At 41.1% G+C, this 24,498-nt stretch overlaps 1 protein-coding gene across 2 annotated transcripts in view; it reads left to right on the forward strand.

The window, feature by feature from the left end:
• The window catches only part of LOC124544782 (protein MMS22-like), a 145,796-nt gene that overhangs the window by 29,386 nt on the left and 91,912 nt on the right, over positions 1-24,498 (forward strand). For both annotated transcript variants that reach the window (XM_047123464.1, XM_047123465.1), the window contains 2 exons: positions 16,552-16,665; positions 21,656-21,868. In XM_047123464.1, coding sequence (XP_046979420.1) covers positions 16,552-16,665; positions 21,656-21,868 — 327 coding nt within the window. The remainder of the gene's footprint in view (positions 1-16,551; positions 16,666-21,655; positions 21,869-24,498) is intronic.

Genomic DNA, 24,498 nt, shown 5'->3' on the forward strand with positions numbered 1-24,498 from the left:
TGTTGGTTCCGTGTTTAAGTGTTTGAGGACTGTAAATAATCTGAAAGTTAAGATAAGGGGGACTAGGGTATTATTTTTAATAAATGCATGGATCTGTAATTATGTGTCTTTTCTGCCACATTGGATCTCGTATTAAAACTGTAATTTTACAAAGAGAGAGAATGGCTGGCCAATACTTACCTTGAAGAGGTGAAATTCCAGCACTGTTGATAGACTTGTTTAAAATTGAACAACTATTCTTATCTTTCAGAAGTATTAGCTCCTTCGCCAAAAAGGAAGGAAGGATTGGTAGGGGAAGGTTAGAAAGGAGAGGCATGTCACTTGGGGTAAGAGTGGCCAAACTGACATATTAAAGTACACAAGGGAGGGAGATGGAGGAGGGCAAATCATACGTTGCTTGTGTGGAAAAATGTGCTCAAACCGGCCCTGGCTGTAGATAATGTCCTTATGGGAATTGCCTAGCATTATATCACGCCACAGAAAGGCACTGAATTTCTCTCCACACATAAAGTAGAAAACTGCAGAAATTGTGATTATCACGGTTCAACAATAAGCTTAGGCTGCTGTGTCTTGCATTCTGGCATGAGTCATTCTCCAACAACGACTGTGTGTGATTGACTCTGCAGTCACCATCCGCATCAGGTGACCTGCATGTCACAAGGCCGAACTAGGTGACCTATGTGGTGCATATAAAACTGGAGCAAACAGATCGCTGCCAAGCTCGGAACATAGTTGACATCTTACTTTGACATTGCATCACATCCTCAGACTTTGGATACTGGATGTTTGGCCTATTCTCTAGCCAGGAATATTTAATACTGGTGACTGTTCAGAGCTTTACCTAGATTTTCTAGAGCTGTCTTTGCCAGTTTATTACTCTAATTATTTATTACTTGGCTGTAACTAATTTTGTTCAAAGTACTGCATAATGTTTGTGCCTTTGTGTGTTGTCAGTAAGTGCTGTGTGCTGCTGAATATAAGAAATGGATTAGCCCATTCTACAAGGTGAATAAGGATTCAAGTCACAAGTGATTGCATTGGGCTCGAAGTTGGCACGTTAAAGAATGTACATTCAGCAAAATTGGTCTTGAGTTTCTCAAGATGTGACAACAGCAAATGCAGCTTCAAAATCAAATGAGGTGCTGCAGACATAACAACAAGTACTGCAGAAGCAGAGGATGGGTCTGCAAGAAGCGCTATTCCAACAGAGGATAGGTTTGCAAGAGTCTATACTTCAACAATTGCTTCACCAGAGCATAAACCACCACTTATGCCAACATTCCCATCAGAAGAAGAAGTGTGGTTTTAATTTTGAGAAGAGTGACTGTTTAAAATTATATGTTGATTCCACAGAAAAAATGATAATCCCTATTGCACAAGACAAAGAAATGTGTTTACATTAAAGACTCATACCCACCTGCTCAGGTGTGAGGGTAGTCCAAATTCAGGTTGTATGTTCTCATCAAGTAGTGACAGTAATGTTATGAAAAGCAGTCACTAAACATATGGACAACCGTCTGCATTGTCACAAAGTCCAATACAAAAAACACTTCACCTCTTTGCATGCCAGTATGCCAGTCAGTCACTGAAAATCCAGTAGTAGACACTAGTCTACGTCATCTTCATCATAACAAAGTTCAATGTAAGAAATAACTCTGTCCCATCCAATGTGAAGACTGTTTTCACAGACATAATAGTTCCCAAAGCCGATATTGGGAATTCATTCCCCAAATTGTGGAAGACGAGATCACTTGCTGTAGTCTGCTGTAGCTCATGACTTAATGCCGCTGAAAACTACACTATTACAGCTTTTGCACCATTAATCAATGAGAAGACCTATGAAGAAATAAGCTCACTCCCTCTCAAAGGAGTAAATCAATAGCTGTTGTGTTATAGTAAACAACAGACACAATTATGGGGTTATGACAAGTCTCCAAAATCTACAAACAAGTCTGTTGACAACTACAATTTTTCATTGTCACTTTCCATCTAGTGCAAAATATATTAAGTCTGCATGGTTTCCAAACTTTTGCCTTTCACATGCATGGCAACATGAATATCATTTCACATATAGCACCTTTTACAAATCTGTATACCTCATCTCAAACCTTTTGACCTCTCTTTTTAATAAGGATTAGGCTGTGCCAACAACTAAAATAATTAGCCACTCTGAAATTTTGATGTGCATGACTTATTCCAGTCGCTTTGCATTTCAACCTGAAGAAAGAATTGTATTATCTCAAAAGGCAGCAGATTTTGTTACTTTTATCATTTATATCTTGCCTTTGGGTGTCATTCATGAACCAAATGGCAAACTAGGTATTTTTTGTAATTTCTACTGTAAATGCTTAATGTGTGATTGACTCTTATCTTATTCCTTGCAATGAGAAATTGATGCAAAAACTGATGTGTTGCCCATACTTTTCCAAAATTGATCTCGTGAATGGATATGTACAACTTCCAGTGGATGTGCAATCGCAAGCTACTGTGGTCGTTAACACACCATTTCTCTCTGTCAAAATAATAAACTTACATGATCAGGGCAAACTCAGGATGTTACACCCATCCCCTAACAAACAAATTCAAGGTGCCGCCTTCAACTAAAAGTCAATACTGAGCCATTGAAGTAAGTTTACTTCACCTCTTGGGAAACTTATTGTGTCCCGTGTCGAAGGGAGATGGACACAAGGGGGTAGGGGTCTATTAATCGTCGTCAGACCAAACGTATGGCGAATAATGGTACTCCTTAGGTAAATTGCAGCAATGAATAGGGAGTAATACCAGGTGCACTCGCAAGGAACCCCTTGAGTGTGAGGTTGCAAAAATCTAATGATGTTTACAGCATTTGATGCCCCACATATTGTCTACCAGGCTATTCCAACCACCATTTAGGGAACAATGTGTTATCAACTTCAGGCTGTGGCACACACTGAGACTAACAATATCTGTCATCTTGACTCTGAGGTCATAATTGGATCATTCCAATGTCTGGCAGAGAAGGTTGAGAATATCAGGCTTGCTCGCCAAGTTTCAACAAAGCTCAAAACCTGCAGCATTTTCTTAAAATAGATTGTGGCCACCTAGTTCTGTGACTAGTGGAAGACTTGAACCAGCAACTGGAAAGGTTTTGTGTCAGGCTAGGCTATGATTTCCTCGAGTTGTACCATAGGGGTGATAACTATAAGGTCCTGTTAAGTGGTTCAGGTATATGCTACACCTGAAGAGGCTGCTAGCAGGTAGCTGACTGTGTGTGGAGTCTACACAATGGTTTCTTAGATTAAGCAACTCCTCATCCAGTCCATATAAGATATCTGTAAGAAACCGAGAACTATCAGTGTAAGATCCAAAGAAATGCCCCCCCCCCCCCCCCCCCCCCCACAGGTGAGAGCATTAAAACCCTAGTATTTAAATCTTAGTGGTTAGTTGCTGAAGCATTTGCAACAAAGTGGTGCTCTTAAAAAGCAGTGAAGCTCACATAATACTAGATACAGAAAACTTGTTAAAATCTGAAGTTGTCAACAGAGAAATTTTTGGGGGAACATTTAGGCATGTATCAAAAGGATACAATAATGGAAAAATGAAGGCAGTTTATTTGTTGCAGGAGACAAGAAACTGAAATTCAGTGTAATAGAAACTGAAGTTGTATGCGCGATTGTTTGGCAACACTCAGTATCAGGCATGGACATAAAATTATTATTGGATCCTTCTATTGACCACCAGACTCACAAAATTGGGGGATGAAGTCAAATTATGTAAAATGCAAATTTGTGTGTAAATATATGCTTAACAGTAAACCAAGTGCTGTGACTATTTAAATAACTTAAGAGAACTCCTCAGTTTGCTTGTACGTAAGTTCCCCAATCACTCTGTAATCATTGGAGGAAACTTAAATCATCAATCAGTTGGGATAATTATAGGTTTTTTAGTGGTGGCATGACCAGATATCATGTGAAATATTACTAAATGTCTTCTCTGAAAACTATCTAGAACAGACAGTTTGGAACACTGTTCACGACAGAAATAGATCTGATGGCAACAAGCAGACCTGACCACTTTGAGGATTTCCACATCAAAACTGGTATCAGTGACCATGAGGCAGTTGTAGCAACATGATTACAGAAGTACAAAGGGCAATTAAAACAAGAAGAAAAAATTGTGTGTTCAGTAAACTAGGTGAAGAAGCAGTGGTGTCATTTCTAATGTAGAACGTGAAACTTTCAGGCCAGGACAGGAGCACGTACAGGAACCATGGCCCAAGTTTAAAAGAATAGTTGACCATGCGCTGTATATATATATATATATATATACATATATATATATTTTGTGACAGATCTTCCAATAATAGTCTGCTATGGTAGTCACTGAAGATTTCATGCACTGATTTCATGATAGCCAAGTACATTTAATTCAGCATCTCTCTATCTACAATGCTACACTGTATTTTACACCTATTATGCAGTAGCCTCTGTTTCTTTGGAAGATTTTACAGTTACTGTATACTCTGCAGAGAACGGTTTGTGATGGGAGGGGCTCTGCAGAGTATACAGTAACTGTAAAATCTTCCAAAGAAACAGAGGCTACTGCATAATAGGTGTAAAATACAGTGTAGCATTGTAGATAGAGAGATGCTGAATTAAATGTACTTGGCTATCATGAAATCAGTGCATGAAATCTTCAGTGACTACCATAGCAGACTATTATTGGAAGATCTGTCACAAAGCCTAAAGAAATCCTGGTCATATATAAAGGCTGTTAGTGACACCAGAGTTAGTGTACAGTAATGCACAGATGAGAAGAACTGAAATCTAAGGTAGCAAAGCAAGAATTTCTCAATTTAATTCCTGTACTCCTGAAAAGATTAAGGACATCGATATTCATGTCATTGGCATTGAGAAACAGCTGAAATTGTTAAAAGGGAACAAAGCTCCATGGCCTAATAGAATCCCTGAATTTGCAGCTGAGTTAACCCCTCTGTTAACTATAATCTATTAGAACATACCTCTGACAAAAAACTGTGCCCAGTAGTTGGAAGTAAGCATAATCACACCTGTCTGCAAGAGGGGTAGCACAAATGATCCATGAAACTACCATCCAGTATCCAAGATATCAATTTGTTGTAGATTTGTAGAACATGATTTGAGCTCAACCTTAATGAGGTATTGTGAACAGAATGACCTCATCCATGCCAACCAGCATGGATTCTGAAAACTCCACTTTTCTCACATGACACACTGAGAGCCATGGATCAAGGAAGTCAGGTAGATGCAGCATTTCCCAATTTCCAAAAAGCATTTGAACTGATACCACATTTACACATATTATCAAAAGTATTATCATATGGGATGTCAAGTGAAATTTGTTAGTGGACTGAAGATTATTTTAGCAGGGAGGACTCTATAACTTATATTCGATGGAGCATCATTGACAGATGTAGAAGTAACTTCGGCAGTGCACCGGGGAAGTGTTGGGATCGTTGCTATTCATGTTTTATGTTAATGATCTTGCAGACAGTACAGATAGTTACCTCACACTTTCTGCAGTTAATGCAGCATTAACTATAATGACATACTGTCTGAGACAAACTTCACAAATATTAAGTCAGATTTTGATAAGCTTTCAAAGTGATGCAGAGATTGGCAACTTGTGTTAAATGATCTGAAATGAAAAGTTGTGCACCTCACAAAAAAAAAAAAAAGAATAGTGCCATATGACTGTAAGATCAGCGAGCAACAGCTGGAATTGGTCAATTCATACAAATACATGGATATAAAACTTTGTAAGGATATGAAATGGAATGATCATATAGCTCAGCCATAGGTAAAGTAGGTGGCAGACTTCAGTTTATTGGTAGAATACTGGGGAAATCCAATCACTCTACAAAGGAGATTGATTACCAGTTACTTACGGGGCCCATTCTAGACTATTTCTCAAGTGTATGGGACACTTACCAGAAGGAATTAACAGTGGATATACAGAGAAGGGCAGCACCAATGGTCACATGTTTGTTTGACCCATAAGAGTGTGTCATGAAGGTGCTGAAAGAACTGAATAGGTCAACTCCCTAAGAAAGCTTGCTTACAAATATTCAAGAACTGACTTTGAATGATGACTGTATTGCTACCATAGAGTTTGTGAGGACAAGATTACATTAGTTACAGTGCGTACAGACGCATTGAAACAGTCATTCTTCCCTCACCCCACATGGTAATGAAATGCAAAAGCCCAAATAACTGGTACAATGGGGTGTTCTCTCTGCCATGCACTTCACAGTGGTTTGTATAGAGTATAGCTGTAGATATAGATTGCCAGTGCATATGCCCTTTTCCAGGGATATGTGGAACACATCCTGCATGACATTCCTTGCAGTGATAATTGCCTTGACAGCATCATCGTATGAAGTCCCATCAAGTAAGAACACGTGAAAATCTCTGACTGCTGTTTTCTATGAAATCCAATCTTGTGGCCTCAAGTGTAACTTGCAGAAATGTGAATTTTTTTCAGCAGTACATTGAGTATTTTGGACATACATTACACGCTGATGGCTGATATCCCCCTTGACAACAAAGCAAAGCCATCACCCAGCTACCACCACCTACCAATTTGAGGGAAGAAATTAAACTATTATGAGAAATTTATAACTATGGCATCAAATTTGCAAAATCACTAGATCACATATGCAAGAAAAGCTTGCAGTAATTTAAATGGACACATGAATGCCAACTTCATTTGAATAACTTAAGAAATGCCTTTAGCAAGCCTGTTCTTAGCACTTTTTGATCCAAGCAAAAGTCTAATTCCTGCCACTAATGCATCCTAACATGGGACTGCTAGGGTTGTCTCCCACAAAAATGCTAGTGGTGTGGAATAGCTCATCACCTCTGTATTAAACACATTGATGGCACTACATGAAAACTACAGCCAAATTGAGAAAGAAGCAATGACTATACTTTATGAGAACTAGCTTTTCTCACTTTCCTTTATCAGGTTGCATACGACCCGGGACAACCGAGAGCTCTGGGAAAACCCCGGGAATCTAGTGTTGCCCCAGTTCAGAAATATCGTAGATCGTAGATCTGGGGCTGATGTGCAGAGCAGTCTGAGTTACAGTGGTGAGGTGGGTAGTCTTCACGTGACCCATGTTTACATTTAGTGATTTTGCTGTTTCCTCTTTGTTTGCTGCTCTCATGTCAAATGAAAAAAAAGAAAAAAAAAACAGATTTCTGTGGCCAGGAGCTCTCAAATGAATTAAAATACCTTCACATAATTATGGCAGTCTAAACTATGTCCATGAACCATGGACCTTGCCGTTGGTGGGGAGGCTTGCGTGCCTCAGCGATACAGATGGCCGTACCGTAGGTGCAACCACAACGGAGGGGTATCTGTTGAGAGGCCAGACAAACATGTGGTTCCTGAAGAGGGGCAGCAGCCTTTTCAGTAGTTGCAGGGGCAACAGTCTGGATGATTGACTGATCTGGCCTTGTAACATTAACCAAAGCGGCCTTGCTGTGCTGGTACTACGAACGGCTGAAAGCAAGGGGAAACTACAGCCATAATTTCTCCCGAGGACATGCAGCTTTACTGTATGATTAAATGATGATGGCGTCCTCTTGGGTAAAATATTCCGGAGGTAAAATAGTCCCCCATTCGGATCTCCGGGCGGGGACTACTCAAGAGGACGTCGTTATCAGGAGAAAGAAAACTGGCATTCTACGGATCGGAGCGTGGAATGTCAGATCCCTTAATCGGGCAGGTAGGTTAGAAAATTTAAAAAGGGAAATGGATAGGTTAAAGTTAGATATAGTGGGAATTAGTGAAGTTCGGTGGCAGGAGGAACAAGACTTTTGGTCCGGTGATTACAGGGTTATAAATACAAAATCAAATAGGGGTAATGCAGGAGTAGGTTTAATAATGAATAAAAAAATAGGAGTGCGGGTTAGCTACTACAAACAGCCTAGTGAACGCATTATTGTGGCCAAGATAGACACACAGCCCATGCCTACTACAGTGGTACAAGTTTATATGCCAACTAGCTCTGCAGATGATGAAGAAATTGATGACATGTATGATGAGATAAAAGAAATTATTCAGGTAGTGAAGGGAGACGAAAATTTAATAGTCATGGGTGACTGGAATTCGTCAGTAGGAAAAGGGAGAGAAGGAAACATAGTAGGTGAATATGGATTGGGGGGAAGAAATGAAAGAGGAAGCCGCCTTGTAGAATTTTGCACAGACCATAACTTAATCATAGCTAACACTTGGTTCAAGAATCATGAAAGAAGGTTGTATACCTGGAAGAATCCTGGAGATACTAAAAGGTATCAGATAGATTACATAATGGTAAGACAGAGATTTAGGAACCAGGTTTTAAATTGTAAGACATTTCCAGGGGCAGATGTGGATTCTGACCACAATCTATTGGTTATGAGCTGCAGATTGAAACTGAAGAAACTGCAAAAAGGCGGGAATTTAAGGAGATGGGACCTGGATAAACTGAAAGAACCAGAGGTTGTACAGAGTTTCAGGGAGAGCATAAGGGAACAATTGACAGGAATGGGGGAAAGAAATACAGTAGAAGAAGAATGGGTAGCTCTGAGGGATGAAGTAGTGAAGGCAGCAGAGGATCAAGTAGGTAAAAAGATGAGGGCTAATAGAAATCCTTGGGTAACAGAAGAAATATTGAATTTAATTGATGAAAGGAGAAAATATAAAAATGCAGTAAATGAAGCAGGCAAAAAGGAATACAAACGTCTCAAAAATGAGATCGACAGGAAGTGCAAAATGGCTAAGCAGGGATGGCTAGAGGACAAATGTAAGGATGTAGAGGCTTGTCTCACTAGGGGTAAGATAGATACTGCCTACAGGAGAATTAAAGAGACCTTTGGAGAGAAGAGAACCACTTGTATGAATATCAAGAGCTCAGATGGCAACCCAGTTCTAAGCAAAGAAGGGAACGCAGAAAGGTGGAAGGAGTATATACAGGGCTTATACAAGGGCGATGTACTTGAGGACAATATTATGGAAATGGAAGAGGATGTAGATGAAGATGAAATGGGAGATAAGATACTGCGTGAAGAGTTTGACAGAGCACTGAAAGACCTGAGTCGAAACAAGGCCCCGGGAGTAGACAGCGTTCCATTAGAAATACTGACGGCCTTGGGAGAGCCAGTCATGACAAAACTCTACCATCTGGTGAGCAAGATGTATGAGACAGGCGAAATACCCACTGACTTCAAGAAGAATATAATAATTCCAATCCCAAAGAAAGCAGGTGTTGACAGATGTGAAAATTACTGAACTATCAGTTTAATAAGTCACAGCTGCAAAATACTAACGCGAATTCTTTACAGACGAATGGAAAAACTGGTAGAAGCGGACCTCGGGGAAGATCAGTTTGGATTCCGTAGAAATGTTGGAACACGTGAGGCAATACTAACGTTACGACTTATCTTAGAAGAAAGATTAAGAAAAGGCAAACCTACGTTTCTAGCATTTGTAGACTTAGAGAAAGCTTTTGACAACGTTAACTGGAATAGTCTCTTTCAAATTCTGAAGGTGGCAGGGGTAAAATACAGGGAGCGAAAGGCTATTTACAATTTGTACGGAAACCAGATGGCAGTTATAAGATTCGAGAGGCATGAAAGGGAAGCAGCGGTTGGGAAAGGAGTGAGACAGGGTTGTAGCCTCTCCCCGATGTTATTCAATCTGTATATTGAGCAAGCAGTAAAGGAAACAAAAGAAAAATTCGGAGTAGGTATTAAAATTCATGGAGAAGAAGTAAAAACTTTGAGGTTCGCCGATGACATTGTAATTCTGTCGGAGACAGCAAAGGACTTGGAAGAGCAGTTGAACGGAATGGACAGTGTCTTGAAAGGAGGATATAAGATCAACAAAAGCAAAACGAGGATAATGGAATGTAGTCAAATCAAATCGGGTGATGCTGAGGGGATTAGATTAGGAAATGAGACACTTAAGGTAGTAAAGGAGTTTTGCTATTTAGGGAGTAAAATAACTGATGATGGTCGAGGTAGAGAGGATATAAAATGTAGACTGGCAATGGCCAGGAAATCGTTTCTGAAGAAGAGAAATTTGTTAACATCGAGTATAGATTTAAGTGTCAGGAAGTCGTTTCTGAAAGTATTTGTATGGAGTGTAGCCATGTATGGAAGTGAAACATGGACAATAACCAGTTTGGACAAGAAGAGAATAGAAGCTTTCGAAATGTGGTGCTACAGAAGAATGCTGAAAATAAGGTGGGTAGATCACGTAACTAATGAGGAGGTATTGAATAGGATTGGGGAGAAGAGAAGTTTGTGGCACAACTTGACTAGAAGAAGGGATCGGTTGGTAGGACATGTTTTGAGGCGTCAAGGGATCACAAATTTAGCATTGGAGGGCAGCGTGGAGGGTAAAAATCGTAGAGGGAGACCAAGAGATGAATACACTAAGCAGATTCAGAAGGATGTAGGTTGCAGTAGGTACTGGGAGATGAAGAAGCTTGCACAGGATAGAGTAGCATGGAGAGCTGCATCAAACCAGTCTCAGGACTGAAGACCACAACAACAACAACAACAAACTATGTTATTAGTTTCAGATTTTATTTTCTTTCCACCTTTCTGACACTCAAGCATTAATCACCTTGCAGAACAATGGAGTTATTTTTGTCAATTTGCTAAAGAAATTTTACTTTTATTTATCTTTTCCGTTGAGGCAGTCAATGTATTTGAAACGAAGTGTTTAATTCCACACAGTTGGCTAGTTTCAACTGTTCGCTGCTTTTCACGTACACGTTTTCATCTTCTAGCACGTACATATATTCCATAATAAAGAACCAAACATAATACAATACTGGTACTCCAAGAAAATTTACATCCCGAAAACCACACTGAAAAGCTTAAAATGAGTTCGAGGCCTACTTCATTGGGAATCTGGAGATACGAATGAACACTTAAAGTATGCACTTTAAATGTGCACATTTTAGTAGGGTTATGAAATTCCGATGCTCTTTGATTATTCTCTGATGTCTCTTTTCTTTTGACATAACATAAGATCTTATAATGTTTTACGTGTATGGACATACAAGCTTCCTCCATCGTTGTAGCTGCACAAGTGTGGTGGTGCCTGTTATCTGGTGCTCTCTGGCAACTGCAGAAACAAACCTATTTCTAACAGGTCGTGGGTAAATATTGCAAATGGTGGTTTGAAAAGTGTTACTTTCAAAGTAAACTTCTTGTACGTAAGTTGTACTGTGTGCAAGAATGTACGATGAATTTCTTAAATCACAGAGCGTTTGACTCTCATTTAAAAATCAACTCTTTGATGACGAGCCATTTAGAAGAATTTTGAGCCCAGAAGATCAGACATTTATGTCCTTATTAAAAATTTTACTGACACATTTGTGTGATATATTTTCAGGTGTAATATGCACAAAAAAGATCAACATTATATGTGAAAGCTTAGCTTCTCTTGCAGCGTGTTAACCTTAGAGACCAATATCATATGTGAAAGCTTTGCTTTTCTTGTAGCGACACTACATATATTAATTTAAACCATTAAATTTTCCTGTTTGTGTGTTCCCACTACTTAACATCAATATTGCTATTGGCTGACCACATCACGTGTCCTATGCTCTGAATATCTGCTCTCGTCGGCTGGCGAGATCACGTGAAATGAGCTATGACTGGCTTACAAAAGCACGTCACAATCGCGATTTCAATGCTTCGGAAAGTAACATGCGGTTTTTGGTGGAATTTGAATTTATACTTTGGTAATATGAAAATATGCAGTGTACATGTTGCTGCACATCAAAGATCTTTCCAAAATGTGTTTTTTCTCCTTGAGTTTTGTTTTCTAAAGTGCCAGCAAATTCTAGCTCATGTATAAAACCATAACCATTCAAAGGATTGATAAGTTTTACAGTTCCGAGGGAAAATATACCGTCACTTAACACCCAGGAGAAAGTGTATTTTTAACCGAGAAATCTGGGAATGTTTTTTCCTTGTCCCCGTATACAACCTGTTTATGAAACTAATTGCCTTTAATAACTGACCACAAAACTCTCATCATGCTTTTTTGGTCAAAAACTCAGTGCCTAATAAACAGATAACAGCTGCTGTCTCTCAGTAGCTGCCAACATCCGTCATTGCCCCACCACTCAGTAAGCAAATGCTGATGCACTCTCCTGGCTCCCTAAGAGTCCCAACCCAGCTTTTGATGTCATGAACATTTGTTTATACAAACTCATGATGCCCTCTTGAGGATATTGGAAGGATTCGCAGTTACCTTGGAGGTCATTGCCAAAGCCAAAGGCAACAACCCTCTGACCTAAGTAGTCTCATATTTCATCACTAATCAGTGCCGAGACCGCATTCTTGATCACCCCATTTTGACTCCATATCTACATTTCCATATAAAAAGAGCTCAGCATTATTAACAGAGTTCTGATGAGGAACACTGAGTATGAAGTCATGTCTGAGTGCCCTTTGTCCGTGCGTACTTCACTTTTGCCATAAGGATTAGTGGGGCATATAAATATTGATTTTGCTGGTCCATTCAGTGGGCAAGTGTGGTTAGTCATAATGTCCAAACACTCCAGATTCCCCTACACCTCTCAGATGATATCCATCACATCACAATCTTCAAATTGATTTTCTCCATTGAGGACTCATGTTTTGTGTTGGTGTCTGACAGCAGACCACAATTTTGTTCCAAGGATTTTCCCAACTTCTGCTCAGCAAACAGGATAGACCATATTTTTCACCCTGCATCCATTGGGAAGGCAGACCTCATTGTGTGACCATTAAAATTAAAATAATTACTAAAACAGGCCATGTTCTGTGGGTTTCTGTTTCTCGTTAGATGACAACCCTGTCCCCCAATGGCTATTTCCCAAAAATATCCTCCATGGGTGAATACTATAAACAGTGTGGAACCTTCTGTGCCCTGAGCCTGCCACATGGCTGGCTACGATATGTTTTGGGCAGCTACAGAAGTACGGATGAGTAGGCTTCCAGCAGCATTACAGTGTCAAGGGCTCGTTAGACCTGCCATGCAAACCAGCTCCACCCACACATCAGATGTTGGACACCAGGTACGAACAAACTACCCACATCACTGTCACAGGTGTGTCACAGTTTTTACCCCTGGCAGGAACACCTTCAGCAACTTCTGGAGCTCCACTATCACCTCATGTGGTCTGTGTCTGTGGAGTAGGAGCCTCTTCCACCACCAATTGAGGTCTCACCCTCCCTTTGTGACAAGGAACACATGGACTCAGATGTAAGCCCACCTATTACAAAGAACCAGCTCCAACCATGCACGCCAACTACATCACATTCTTTGTCTGGGATGCCAGTCTTCTCACCATTCATTAATAGTGAGTGATCAACTAAGAAGTAATCCCCGCAACAGGCTGTGTTACTGGCAGTTCCCATGGACTAACTAACTAACTGAGCTGTGTAATCTACATTTAAGGCTGCAACACTGCTGAAATAGACAGATAAGCTGCCATGTTAGGATCACTGCTGATCTCTTGCAGTGACACCACATCACATTCTCAAATTTTGGTCTCTGGATGTCTGAAGTTCTCTCTGTACTGAATATTCAATACTCCTGACAAAACAAAAGTTAACCTGGTTTTTCTGACTCCTTCTTAGGCAGCGTAGCTAGAACTGGTTTAGTTCATAGTGAAGTTTGTCTCTCTATTTGTTTTGTTTTGCTTTAGTGCACAAAAAGCAACTGGGGCATACATGCCCAAGTCAAAACTATAGAATACGAACACAGAGATGAGTTAAACGACTATATGTTGGTACCAATGGACAGATTAGGAGACAGCTAAAAACATGCACATGGAAAAAGGGCTAAAAAACACCATAGAGAAATGGAGGTCCAAAACTAAAAATTAAATGGCCTTCGACAGCCTGCACGTCATTCACTAAAATGGCTGGTAAATCAGACAGCAAACCCAGGCTGGAATGTAAAATGTTAAAAAAGGAGCATTCCAGCAGGAAGTGCCGGACATTAAAATTGTGGTATTGGCTCTGAGCACTATGGGACTTAACATCTATGGTCATCAGTCCCCTAGAACTTAGAACTACCTAAACCTAACTAACCTAAAGACATCACACAACACCCAGTCATCACGAGGCAGAGAAAATCCCTGACCCCGCCGGGAATCGAACCCGGGCGCGGGAAGCGAGAACGCTACCACACGACCACGAGCTGCGGACAGACATTAAAATTTGGGCGCAATGTATACAAAGTGGTGGGATAACACCACTTAGCAAATGATGGTGGCTAAAAAGGCAGTGCCCAATACACAGCCAAGTTAAAATAATCTCCTTCCGGTGGGAGGGCTAAGAGGAGGTCATCCAAGGCCCTGGGAGAGGCTTAATAAGCCGAAGCTCCTTCCTGTGAAGGGAGGACCATTGACGAAACCAAAGGGACACCATCTCCTGACAGACGGCAACGCAGAGATCATCGGAGGAAATATAGGTACTCGTGGGCTGAGGTAAGAGGACTGCAGCCTTGGCAGCAGTGTCAGCAGCCTCATTTCCTGGCAGACCGACATGACCTAGAACTCACAGAAACCTGACACTGGCCTCACGAAGAGTGAGCAAATGACAGTTTTCCTGGTCCTGCTGCACTAAGAGATGAGCAGTGTACAGCGCACATAAGACTTTGGAGGGCACGGAGTGAGTCTAAGCAGAGGACACAATGCTGTAAGCTGCTGAGCATAGGGACCAATTTAGCAAATTCTATTGTCTCTACAGGTGACATCTTAACACACTAAGCTGTCTGTTCCCATATATTCTTCAGGGAGTGTTTGTCAATTCAGTTCCAAACTTGGTCGTGTTCTCAATGATTTTTATCTTTATTACATCAGAATGAATTTCTGTCTAGTTAACATTGTCACAATGATGAGGTGCAGATAGGATAGCTGTTACACATTGATTCCAAGTCCAGGAGGCAGATGTCTGCGACACAGAGAACTAGATTTGATCTTATTGTACAACATTTGTCTTAGTATCTTGAGAAATAGCTTGGCAGTGTTACTTTGTTATAAGCTTTGATGTGCAAAAGGAGCAGAGCGACTCCATGCTGGGTACTAAAACAATGAAAGAATGTAACAATAGCCATGTTTTTTTTAATTACCGTTTGCTACATAAATTACTAATTACTTAGGCTCAATTTGTCTGTGTGTAGACACAGCTCAGTAATTGAACATGTAGGTAGGGAGGAGGGATTAACCATTTTATCTCACCACATGATGGAATCAGCAGTGCATGTAGAAGTAGCTGGCTGATGTGGTGTTGACACCCCTCTTCGATCTCCAGACTAGCCAGCATGGCATCTCATGGTTGTTGATTGATGGACAGCAGTTTATATCTCTGTGTACCCATGGCTGTACAGATGACAGTCAGATCAGCTTAACCTGCATCATGTCTACTGCTTCTTCCTCAATCATTCTCCAGGCAAAACCACCACCCTGTAGTCAGGACAGTGCTAGTGTCCTGACCACAGTGGCAGCTCTCTGTCTCCTGATGATCAGATGATGTCTTTTGTTTGCAGTAATTAGACTGTGGAGGCGGCATTCCAAGTTATATTTCAATGTGTCAGGCAGCAAGAACACAGTTGAACTTTTATGGATCCTAACACTGGACTGAAAGAAAAGCTACCCTGCACAGAATGGAAATTGAGGATACCACAGAATGACAGTAGACATCAGGATGGATACAAGAATCAGACTCAAAGTCTGAGAACCAAGTAGAAAACAGACTGGCATGCCTCCAGTATTCAAAGTCAGAATGCTCTTATGTGAAACAGAGTCACCTCATGGCTTAGAAAGGCTTCAATTGAAAATCTGCTGAAAGAGTCCCAGAATGCCTCACTGGATGTGCCTACTGGAGACTTTTGTTCTTCTTCCCCCACTCTTGTCCTGCTGGGCACTGAGATGATTCTCATTGTACTGTCTTGTCATTCGTGGGTTTAATTTGGAGAGTCCCCCAATAATTGTTCGAAGCTGAGTAGCTCGATTCTTTCGATCTTCATTGTAGGGTGCAAATATTTTTGATCTTGTTTTGGAAAATCCCTAGCAGGTGCAAAGCATGTGAATGTAGGTGCCATTCCCATTGCAGCCTTACACAATCTTGAATACTGGTGTGATACAAGACCCACATAAAGTTCGTTAACAGCCTACATGCCTGTGAATGACTGCATCCATGTGTGTGTTCTATGCATTCCTGAGTCGGCAGGAAGGCCCTTAAGCCTTCCAGCTCAAGTGCATCAGGTCCTCAGGCATGACTTTAAATGGGACACCCCTTGTAAAGTGAAGCACAGCACTTGTAAACCACTTTTACCCATCTTGTAGAGCTTTGTGGAAAGTCATGTGATGGTAAAATGCAACTTAATGGGAGTGCTTCATATTGTGAGGTATTACGACTTTCTGGATAATCCACCCATCACAAATTTACTTGTTAGTTGAATAAGAGCTACATTTCTGTTTTTTCTACAATTTAAATTGCTACATTCTTTCTATTCTAAACTATGTTTCAGATTTCGGTAACTGATCTACAAAAGAAGTCTCCATTTAGTTGTACATGTGTTAGAGAACTGTGGTTACTGCTGCTGTTCTTACTTGATGACCAATATGAGAAAGGCCACGGAAAAGTAAGTGCCTACAAATCTGATACTTATCTGTGTATATGATCTGTTAGTAATTGTAAACAACAAATGTGGTCCTTAAACAATTGAAACAATTAATATTTTGGTCTGCTTCAGTTGTTAAATCTGAACTGTCAACTGTATCATAACAGGCACTTACAGAAGGAAAGCGATGAAAACATTACAAATTTTTCTCTATCCTGGAGCAAGAAACTACTAACAAAACAGAATCATGCACCCGAGACTGAGGCATTGGTACTAGCTGATAGCGAGCCTTGCAGCTGCCCCTTCTCTCTCTCTCTCTCTCTCTCTCTATCTATCTATCTATCTCCCCCCCCCCCCCCCCCCCCCCACACACACACACACACACACACACTTCCTTACTGTACCTCCACATATTCCCAACCACTGACTCTTGTCTTTCACTTTCCTACCGTCCTTTGCTTCCTTTCCTCCACTTGGTCCCACGTCTTCCTCCCTCCTAACTGCCCAAATTTCCACTAAGTCCTTCTGCCTGGGCAGTCATTGTTTGTGTGAATGTCAGTAAAAAGTGTGTGATGAGAATGATATAGTGAAGACTAACCTGTAAAATGAGTCCATTGTTCTCAATCCTTGTGAAGTACCAAATGAACCAAAAATTACATCATTTTGATATACCAGGTGGTATAGATAAAAGTAGTCCATGGAAATATGAAGAAAATGCAGTGCAATTACAGAAACAAAGAGCTGAAATGAAGTTACCATTTATTTGCAATGAAAAATCATAGAAGATACTTAAATGACCCCTTGGAATATCAACACACAGCTGTGCACATATAAGCATATTCACATATATCTGGCATGAAGTTTGGATACTGGTGGCAGCAACTTCATTGTTGGTGTTGTCTTTCATTGCCTGTTGTACTGTATATTATCAGGGAAGGGGGGAGAAGGTTGTTACATATGCCTCGTGACTACAGTTTGCAAGAGGTCAAGCGGTCAGGACATCTAGGGCCACTGTTAAATAACAGAACAGGAAATTAGGAAAAATAAAGAGAATATATTTCAGTGTATGGCATACAAGGGGTGTGCATAGGGTCGGAAGTTACCAGGTTCAGGCCAGTCCAGGAGGTCAAACAATTAATTGAAATGGGCAGTGGAATGGGAAGTGGTTCATGTTAACTTATGTTGGTGACCGGTTGTGGAAAGCAGAGCCAGAGGCTCTGCCTTCCGAAAAGACGTCTGTTCTGTTTGAGGTCTGGATTACAAGAAAGAGAGGCAACTGTGTTCCGCACTGCAGAACACTCCAGCCTCCACACACGTGACCTGTATCCCACACACGATATTGGCTAATACCAATGGTGTGAATTCACTAGCAGTTTCAGCAGAGGTCTCAGGGCATCTCTTGTCGGGAGCTTTAACTGGACAGAACTGCCTCGGTTTTGAAAGACAGGCAAGTTGTGTCACATAGGCACAGCATAAGTTGCTCTAGGAGTAAACTTGTAAAGATCTGATGAGTAAACTTATAAAGATTTTGCTGGCCCTATGAAATAAATTTTTTAAACCAATTCCCTAAAATATTCCTTGACTGGCTGTCACCATGTGCACTGTATTGTATATGGATTTGTTCCATTGACCTTTGTGTTCACGTGTCCCCACAGGAAAAACTCACATGTTGTTAGATCTGGCAAACTTGGTGGCCATAAATGTTTGGTGACAGTTCGTTTCTCAGTGAAGACATCATGGATTTGTTCCACGGACATGAAGTGTGTTATGTTGCTCCATCTTGCTGGCAGAAGCAGTATTTTCTTTCATATTCAGTGAGTTGAGCACAAACTGTATGAGAAATTTCCATACATGCAATTGTGTTGAGGGTAGTGTCAAAAAATATTGGTCCAGTGATGCGCATTCCTGCTACAGTACACCAAATACTGATTTTTTTCATCATGGAGTGGTTGCTGACACACAATGTTTGGATTCTCCATTGCCCTGTACCTTGTGTTCTGTGAATTCACATGACTGAAAAGATGAAACCCTGCTTAATCACTCATGATGTAATGGAAAGAGTGTAGCAAACCATCGATGATGTTATTCAGAAACCACATGCAGTCACTTAAACATTTCTGACTGTCATTCTCCCATAATTGCTGCAGAACCATTACACAATGTGGCTTCAAGTTAAGACTTATAAACATCCGCTAGTAACTCTTCCTATTTACATGGACCTGTACCTTTTGGGCCAATTTAGATGTAGACTTCTTTGGGCTCTGAATAATTCTTCAACAAATGTCTACAATAACTTCTGGTCTGTCAACCGTAGGAACTCTTTGTTGTTTTACATTTCGCACAGATCAGTAGGTGAGCCAGCTTTTATACAGTCTCTATATTGCTCTCTTTGCTGGCAGTCCTCTATTTGGATACTTGACGCCAAAAATTTAGCGAGGTCCCTTAATCAAATCTATTTTCACATAAGTTTCCACAATTTCAATTCTTTCTTCTATTGAGAAAGTTATTTTGCAGACCGCAAAGTGAAACGTCTAACTTCACTGATGAAATAAACTGAAATGCTGACAACTGTTTGCTGCATAAAAATGTCCATTGTTGTAGCTGTTTACTCTACTTCAGGATTAAAAATATTCCATTTGCATTCAAAGAGTTACTTTTGAACTGTGCCATTCTGTGTTATTGTAAGTAGAAAAGGTTTGTCTTTAATGTTTCTTATTTAGGATTGTACATACACTCCTGGAAATTGAAATAAGAACACCGTGAATTCATTGTCCCAGGAAGGGGAAACTTTATTGACACATTCCTGGGGTCAGATACATCACATGATCACACTGACAGAACCACAGGCACATAGACACAGGCAACAGAGCATGCACAATGTCGGCACTAGTACAGTGTATATCCACCTTTCGCAGCAATGCAGGCTGCTATTCTCCCATGGAGACGATCGTAGAGATGCTGTATGTAGTCCTGTGGAACGGCTTGCCATGCCATTTCCACCTGGCGCCTCAGTTGGACCAGCGTTCGTGTTGGACGTGCAGACCGCGTGAGATGACGCTTCATCCAGTCCCAAACATGCTCAATGGGGGACAGATCCGGAGATCTTGCTGGCCAGGGTAGTTGACTTACACCTTCTAGAGCACGTTGGGTGGCACGGGATACATGCGGACGTGCATTGTGCTGTTGGAACAGCAAGTTCCCTTGCCGGTCTAGGAATGGTAGAACGATGGGTTCGATGACGGTTTGGATGTACCGTGCACTATTCAGTGTCCCCTCGACGATCACCAGTGGTGTACGGCCAGTGTAGGAGATCGCTCCCCACACCATGATGCCGGCTGTTGGTCCTGTGTGCCTCGGTCGTATGCAGTCCTGATTGTGGCGCTCACCTGCACGGCGCCAAACACGCATACGACCGTCATTGGCACCAAGGCAGAAGCGACTCTCATCGCTGAAGACGACACGTCTCCATTCGTCCCTCCATTCACGCCTGTCGCGACACCACTGGAGGCGGGCTGCACGATGTTGGGGCGTGAGCGGAAGACGGCCTAACGGTGTGCGGGACCGTAGCCCAGCTTCATGGAGACGGTTGCGAATGGTCCTCGCCGATACCCCAGGAGCAACAGTGTCCCTAATTTGCTGGGAAGTGGCGGTGCGGTCCCCTACGGCACTGCGTAGGATCCTACGGTCTTGGCGTGCATCCGTGCGTCGCTGCAGTCCGGTCCCAGGTCGACGGGCACGTGCACCTTCCTCCGACCACTGGCGACAACATCGATGTACTGTGGAGACCTTACGCCCCACGCGTTGAGCAATTCGGCGGTACGTCCACCCGGCCTCCCGCATGCCCACTATACGCCCTCGCTCAAAGTCCGTCAACTGCACATACGGTTCACGTCCACGCTGTCGCGGCATGCTACCAGTGTTAAGGAATGCGATGGAGCTCCGTATGCCACGGCAAACTGGCTGACACTGACAGCGGCGGTGCACAAATGCTGCGCAGCTAGCGCCATTCGACGGCCAACACCGCAGTTCCTGGTGTGTCCGCTGTGCCATGCGTGTGATCATTGCTTGTACAGCCCTCTCGCAGTGTCCGGAGCAAGTATGGTGCGTCTGACACACCGGTGTCAATGTGTTCTTTTTTCCATTTCCAGGAGTGTATATTAAAGTAGATCTTTAAATGCAGTGAGAATGTCTAGTGGAATAAATCCATTCCAAAGCAGACTGGAAAGAATTGATACTTAATAGATGAACACATATTTATTCAGAACAAGTTTCATATCTTTCTTTTTGCTACCTATGAACTTTGTTGACAGAGCAAAAATGTGTATTGTCGCACAGCTGTAGAGAAGAGGCTGGTGACACCAGCATCTTGTATGCAGTTGTTATTCAGTTCTTTTTCTCTATATTGCCGCTTTTTGTTCTCTTGTATGTTGTATATATGAAGCATATTTAACCTTTTCCTTGTATTTGTTCAACCGAGGGAAAGAAAATACATAATGTTACAACTGAAAAATGTGTTGTAAGGTGTAGAAGCCCTTGGCAACAGGAAACAGTAAGTGTTACGTATCAAACAATAAATAAACAGTTTTACAGTTGCTTCATGTTATTGCAGACAGACACAAAGTGAAGACTTAAGGATGTTAAATGTGTGGAACAAGCATATTAAACATTTGGAATGAGTAAATTTATCTGCAACCTGAAGAGTGAAAGGGATCAAAAAGTGGTCATCGTGACAGTGAGAACTGTTTGTTAGTACTTTCTTTAGTTTTATGTAAAAATACAGGTTATTTAATGTAGAACTTCATTCCCCCCCCCCCCCCCCCCCCCCCCCTCTCTCTCTCTCTCTCTCTCTCTCTCTCTCTCTCTCTCTCTCTCTCTCTCGTGCGCGCGCGTTTGTGCGTGCGCGCGCATGCTTGCATGGGGGGGGGGGGGGTGCATGTTCATTTGTAAATGCATGTGGCATGTGTTTTTTCACTACAGTTAAAGTTTAACGTGATTTGCATTTTTAATACAGAATTTTTGGATGCATTTGGGCCAGATATTAAATAATGTACTGTCAGACAAGACTGCAGAGAGCAAAACCACCACTACCTGTGCATCTTTAGCTGTTGCAAAGAGTGTCAGTTGTTCCAATCGTGGAATTTTTGTTTTGTGGTTGTTGCTGCATCTGACACAGTTGTATGGATACAAGAGAGATGGTACTTACCAGGAACAAAATCTTCATAAGGTCTGTACTACTACTGCTGCTGCTGCTGCTAATACTTGTTTGACATTAAATTTAGTATTACTTTATCAGAATGTTATAAATTATTGTTTATTTCCTGTTTTGTTTGTACAAAGAAGTATACATACGTAAGAGGTGATAATACTGTAGGTGGGGAGGAATATAATTGCTTCTCACAAAGGATTTTATGGAATTATACCATTACAGTATTGTGTCAGGCAACTTGATATTATATGTATCGGACAAAAAATTGTCACCATCATAATAGCACGCAAAAGCTCCACAAGCCTTGACAACAGCTGTGTCTTGCTGTGTGTGGAATGATGTCACTGACATTTAACAAATTGCTCTAAGTGGCTTCAGAGCTTTTCTGGCCCCTTCAGACCCTTAATTGCTCCTGAGTGTTCCTGATGCAAATCAGTCACGGGTTTAGTCTAAAGAATGCAAGAATTTTTGTTGTGGAAGACGGGGCTGATGATTCTATGACTTAGAGCATAAGCAAATTGCCATGTCTGGTTGTGTGTCATCTCAGTATATCCATCCTGTTGGATGTCCTATGGACCCATTATCGTATAATTAATACCTTCTCAGAACTTCGCAGATCGTCTTGAAGCTTGCACTACCTCTTGCTCATAATAATCCCAGATGAATTTCTGTTGCCAGCAGTGATAATGATACTGCTCATCCTTTACTTACATAAAGATGCATTATTTGTCTGATCTGGTAACATATTTCCAGTTCTTCACAGTACATTTGTGGAATCACTCTACTGCTGAGACCAGTACATGTTGAGTGCAGTATTGAGCAAGGCACGCAAATTTGCTCAGCATATCCCTGTGATGCAATTTCTATTGGATTGCATATTTGCGTATGAATCATAGAGGACCAACATTTTTTTATGCAGAAATTCCTAACTCAAATGGAGCACTTTAGCCACAGTACATCATGATCATCTTTGGGCTATATTGATGAAATTGTTCAGCTGTAGAGATGATGATGTTACAATCCCTTATACTCATAGGGCAATATAGGCAGATGTGTCCACTAACACTACCTTTAGGAGCTGCAAACTTATGGAAGAGAACTAAATTGTTTGGACTAACAGTTAACACTAATGAAGGAACATATTTATTTCAAAAATAAAGAAACATTGATTTTTTTATCTTAAAACTAATGTCACTGAACACTGTTTCATTACAAATCAGGACAAAAAAAGTTACTTTTGTGCTGTGCTGTTTTGAGTGTTATATTTTGCTGTGAGCTGTTTACAGTCCAGCTGACAACTGGCAAGGGCAGATCACATTAAGTTCATTAAAATGTTCTTCAGCTAGCTTAGATCAAAATTAAGATTTAATGAACCTTAGTGTTGAGCAGCACACACACAAGTGGTCCCAAAAATGAGATCTCTTGGCAAAATCTTTCATTAGGTGGTATTTTTCTTCTGGAACCTTCTTCCAGATCTTCTTTCACTTGCAGTTCCAGTGGCTCCAAGTCTTCAGCTGCTGAATCCTTTTGATGTAATTTGACAGCCATCCCTTCACAACAACAACAGCTGACTGACTTTCCAGGAATTATTATGAAGGTTTATGAAGGTTTAAGTGTCTTTAGGTCACTAAATCTACCCTTTATTTCTTCAAAATGAAAAAAGAAAAAAAAAAAAAAGAAAAGAAAAGAAAAACATTGTTGTCTGTGACTTCAATATCAGTGTGACAGTTGCAACCAGTCGACTAATACAGTTTGTAGTGGTATGAAATTGAATGTTCACAAGGCTCTGTCATAGTCAAAGAAGCAAGTAACAGACTTCAGGTCGCTAGTAAGATACTGGAAAAATTTAGTGTACAAAGGAAACTGCTTCAGAACATTCATGAAACCCAACCTAAAATATTGTTCAAGTGTGAAAGACCAATACCCAATAGGACTAGCAGGAGACATTTCACATATACAAAGGAGGACAGCATGTATGTTCACAGGTTCATTTAACTCGAGAGAAAGCGTCATGGTGATAATGAAAAACTTGAATAGGCAGATACTTGAAGATGACATAACTATCCCACAAAAGCCTACTTATGACGTTTCAAGAACCAGAATTATGTGAAGGATCTAGGAACATACTGCAATGTACAACATAATTAAAGGATCACTTTTTCAAAACCCCATGATAGCCTACCATTGTGATGCAGAAGCTTAAAATTTAGCTCAAAGGTGCCTACAACCTTCCTTTGTAATGGTGCGAAAGCATGGGGCCCTGGAATGTCATCCTTGGGCTCCATAACATTTCAAACAGCAAGATGTTGACACTTGAGGAAAAAAAGTTAATGTGGGCACATTGGCACCAAATTGTACCACAATTCTGCCCAATGCCATAGTGGATGTTTCACACGATGGGAAGGTCATCACAGCCCCTCTTGCTCAAATTTCAGCCCTGCTTTTGATGCCTCTGTGATGGAAATTGAACCGTGAAACCCAGCTTTGAAATTACATGTTTTTCTTATGAGTGGCTGGGGAAAATATGCTAGACATACCGCCACTCTCAGTGCAGTACACCAGAGCTCAGATTTGACACAAAAATGTGTTGCATTTTTTTTTTTTTGGGGGGGGGGGGGGTTAGTATAAAGGGTGTCAATTAGATCAAC

This window comes from Schistocerca americana, chromosome 8 (assembly GCF_021461395.2).
Source record: "Schistocerca americana isolate TAMUIC-IGC-003095 chromosome 8, iqSchAmer2.1, whole genome shotgun sequence".
Taxonomy (NCBI): Eukaryota; Metazoa; Arthropoda; class Insecta; order Orthoptera; family Acrididae; genus Schistocerca; species Schistocerca americana.